This window comes from Corvus brachyrhynchos, unplaced genomic scaffold (assembly GCF_000691975.1).
Source record: "Corvus brachyrhynchos isolate BGI_N302 unplaced genomic scaffold, ASM69197v1 scaffold200, whole genome shotgun sequence".
Taxonomy (NCBI): domain Eukaryota; kingdom Metazoa; phylum Chordata; class Aves; order Passeriformes; family Corvidae; genus Corvus; species Corvus brachyrhynchos.
Window position 1 is genome coordinate 267435 of NW_008236184.1, and position 2579 is coordinate 270013.

The 2579-nt window shown below is 40.1% G+C and overlaps 1 protein-coding gene across 4 annotated transcripts in view; it reads left to right on the forward strand.

Moving 5' to 3' along the window:
- Positions 1–202: 202 nt before the first annotated feature.
- The window catches only part of CA12 (carbonic anhydrase 12), a 24819-nt gene continuing 22442 nt past the window's right edge, over positions 203–2579 (forward strand). For 2 of the 4 annotated variants that reach the window (XR_001862939.1, XM_017737246.1), the window contains exon 1: positions 205–447. Coding sequence is in view for 3 of the 4 variants with exons in the window: in XM_017737246.1 (XP_017592735.1) it covers positions 357–447 (91 nt within the window). In the remaining variant the exon portion in view is untranslated. Of the gene's footprint in view, positions 448–2579 lie in introns of all 4 variants that reach the window. The other 2 variants (XM_017737238.1, XM_008636759.2) reach the window with 2 other exon arrangements.

Below are 2579 nucleotides of genomic sequence, written 5' to 3' on the forward strand. Positions count from 1 at the left end.
TGTCTCTGCTAAATAATTTCTCAAATTCCATGTTTAAATTCCCTCTCTAAGTGCTGGAGTCTGCCCTGTGAGGACCTCACTAAAACTGAGGTAATGAAGGATATGATCAGTTTTCTGAGGCTGTTGTGACATAGAGGTAGGTCTGATTACATCATTTGTTTTGGGTTGAGTCTCAGGAGCTTTATAAAAAGCAGTCCTAAAGGCAAGGAGAGAGAAAAGGGGAGAGGAGGGCAGTAACTCATTAGCAGAAGCTCTGTATATCTGCATTCTGCTATTTGCCACATGTCTACAAGGGAATTTCTTCAGAGTGCAAAGAAACCTGTGAACTGCTGGAATATTATAAGTCTTTCCTTGAGATGTCAGCCAAGAGCTTCAGTATAGTCACAGTGGCTACTGTGCTTATTTTCTTCCTAAAGATACAGCTCTCAGTGCAAGCGCCGTTGAATGGTAAAGTCTTTCAGCTTTCTATTTTATTGTCACTTGTACCTTAGGGCAGTTATTTATGCAGAAAGATGGCATATTTTAATTATTACTATTCAATAACGCTCAAAGTTGTATATTGTTGTAGTCTACAGTTGTTTGGAGTTAGTATTCTTATTTCAATTTCTCAGAAAAGGTATTCTGAAATATACAGGGAAGAGAAATTTGTCCTCTGATTTAGTTGGCATTCTAGACTTCTTCCATGCTCAGTATGCTTTGCTTTGTGATCCTTTTATTTCTCATAAAATGAAGCAGAGACTGGCCCTTTCAGAGTTAGTGGAAGCATCACACTTTTCCCTCTGCCTGTTTATTTTTAAACCAGAGAGAAAAAAGGCAATGCCTGTAAAGCACCCCACATAGTAGAGGTCATTCTCTTATATTGAAACAAGACTAGTTTTAGGAGGTTGGCACTCTTCACTCTCTTTTTAGGAGTCCATGTTCATCTATTCAAGCTGATTCTAACCAATTTTAATTTTTTCACACTAATTATAATCTACCCAGTGTTATTATAGGATACGAGGGGAATCATTCTAAAGTGTTGTGTGAGAGGACTTACTCAGCACGTATATTCATGGGACAAAAATCCAGAAGGTTCAACCATAATCCAGAGCTGTTGGTTCATGCAGAGCTCTGTCAGGACAAGCATTTTACCAGGTTTTTTGCATGAGCAGCATAAGCCATGGAATTCAAGCTTTTAAGGTCATCGTCTTGTTTTGTGCCTATGTCCTCTGAAAAATGCCTATATTCTCTAGCAGAATCTCCCATCTGAAGGACAGAGGTTCCTGGAGCTTGGTGCTTTCCAGAACAACAGAATAAATAAAGCTTGATGTTTTCCAGGTGCTTTCTGTGACCATACAGAAGGTTTGGAATTGAAAGGATGTGTTGAAAAGATATCTTACGATACATCCTGAAGGGAATTCTGGAGAGTGCCTATCTCAGACTTAGAAACCTAGTAGCAAGAAATGGCAAGAGCTAGAAGATCTGCCTGTCTCAGACATCTTTCCAAGTAGATTATCACACCTACAACCATTCACACTTTCCCAGCTCTCAAGTGACATTGGAAATGGATTTATTCCCTGGCTATTGATCAGTCAGATGCAGGTACACTGGCTCTAAGAAGCTCCTCTGCCATGCACCGGCATGTAACTGTGTTACTCATCAATACTCATCCCAACATGAACAAAGAGGCAGGAGAGTGTTCACAGACACAGAGCCATTGAATGTTCCCCTCCAGATGTGAATCCTCCAATTTGACACTGTGTGACAGTCTGCCTAACCCTCATTCCATTACCAGGCAGAATAAGGGTAAAAGCAACCTTGCTCGCAGTCGGAGGCAGGCAGCTCTCTGTGTTCATTCAGACAAAATCAAGGAGGTTCTGCCATCTGGTAATTGATTCATCTCCTGATTCAAGATAGATGAAATGAGCATAAAGTGCCTCAGCCCTACCTACAGTAGTTGCTATGGTTGTGCTCACCATAAAGTCATAACAGCAGTGACCTGCAGATCATCAAACTACTCACAGGCTAAGGAATACTTCACTTGGCAAAAGACTTGAAGCTTTCACTTACTTTTGTGTCTAGTGGCATTACTGACCAAAATACTGTAAACACTTTAAAGTGATGGTTTTAAGGTTGCTGTAGATTATAAAAATCATAGTTTTGACAACTCATACACATTTTAATGGTCAAAAAGAGCATGAACACAGTAGTTAAGTCAGTATTTCTTCAAACCCTGCTCAAATGAGGATGTTTCTAGAACCTACTGCCAGTCAGTTTCTATCTGTATGCAAGTTTTGCCTACAGAATGACCAAAGGACACAAGCAACCCCCAAAAAACCCAGTAAGAGGTAATCCCCTGCAGAGAGAAGGCAGGAGGAGAAGGAGGTTTCTCATCCTGAAATCTAAAACATTAATTCTTCTATGAGAAGAACCTGAGGACTTGAGCCAGGATGATTACACAGACCTTGCTTTGAAAATTCCAGTGTAAAAGAATGAAAAACTGAAAACAGAGAGTTTCGTGTTCCCAGCACATAGCAATACAAAAGAGCTAAATTCAGTTGGTTTGCATACCCCTACAAATTAATCCCAAACATTTTACA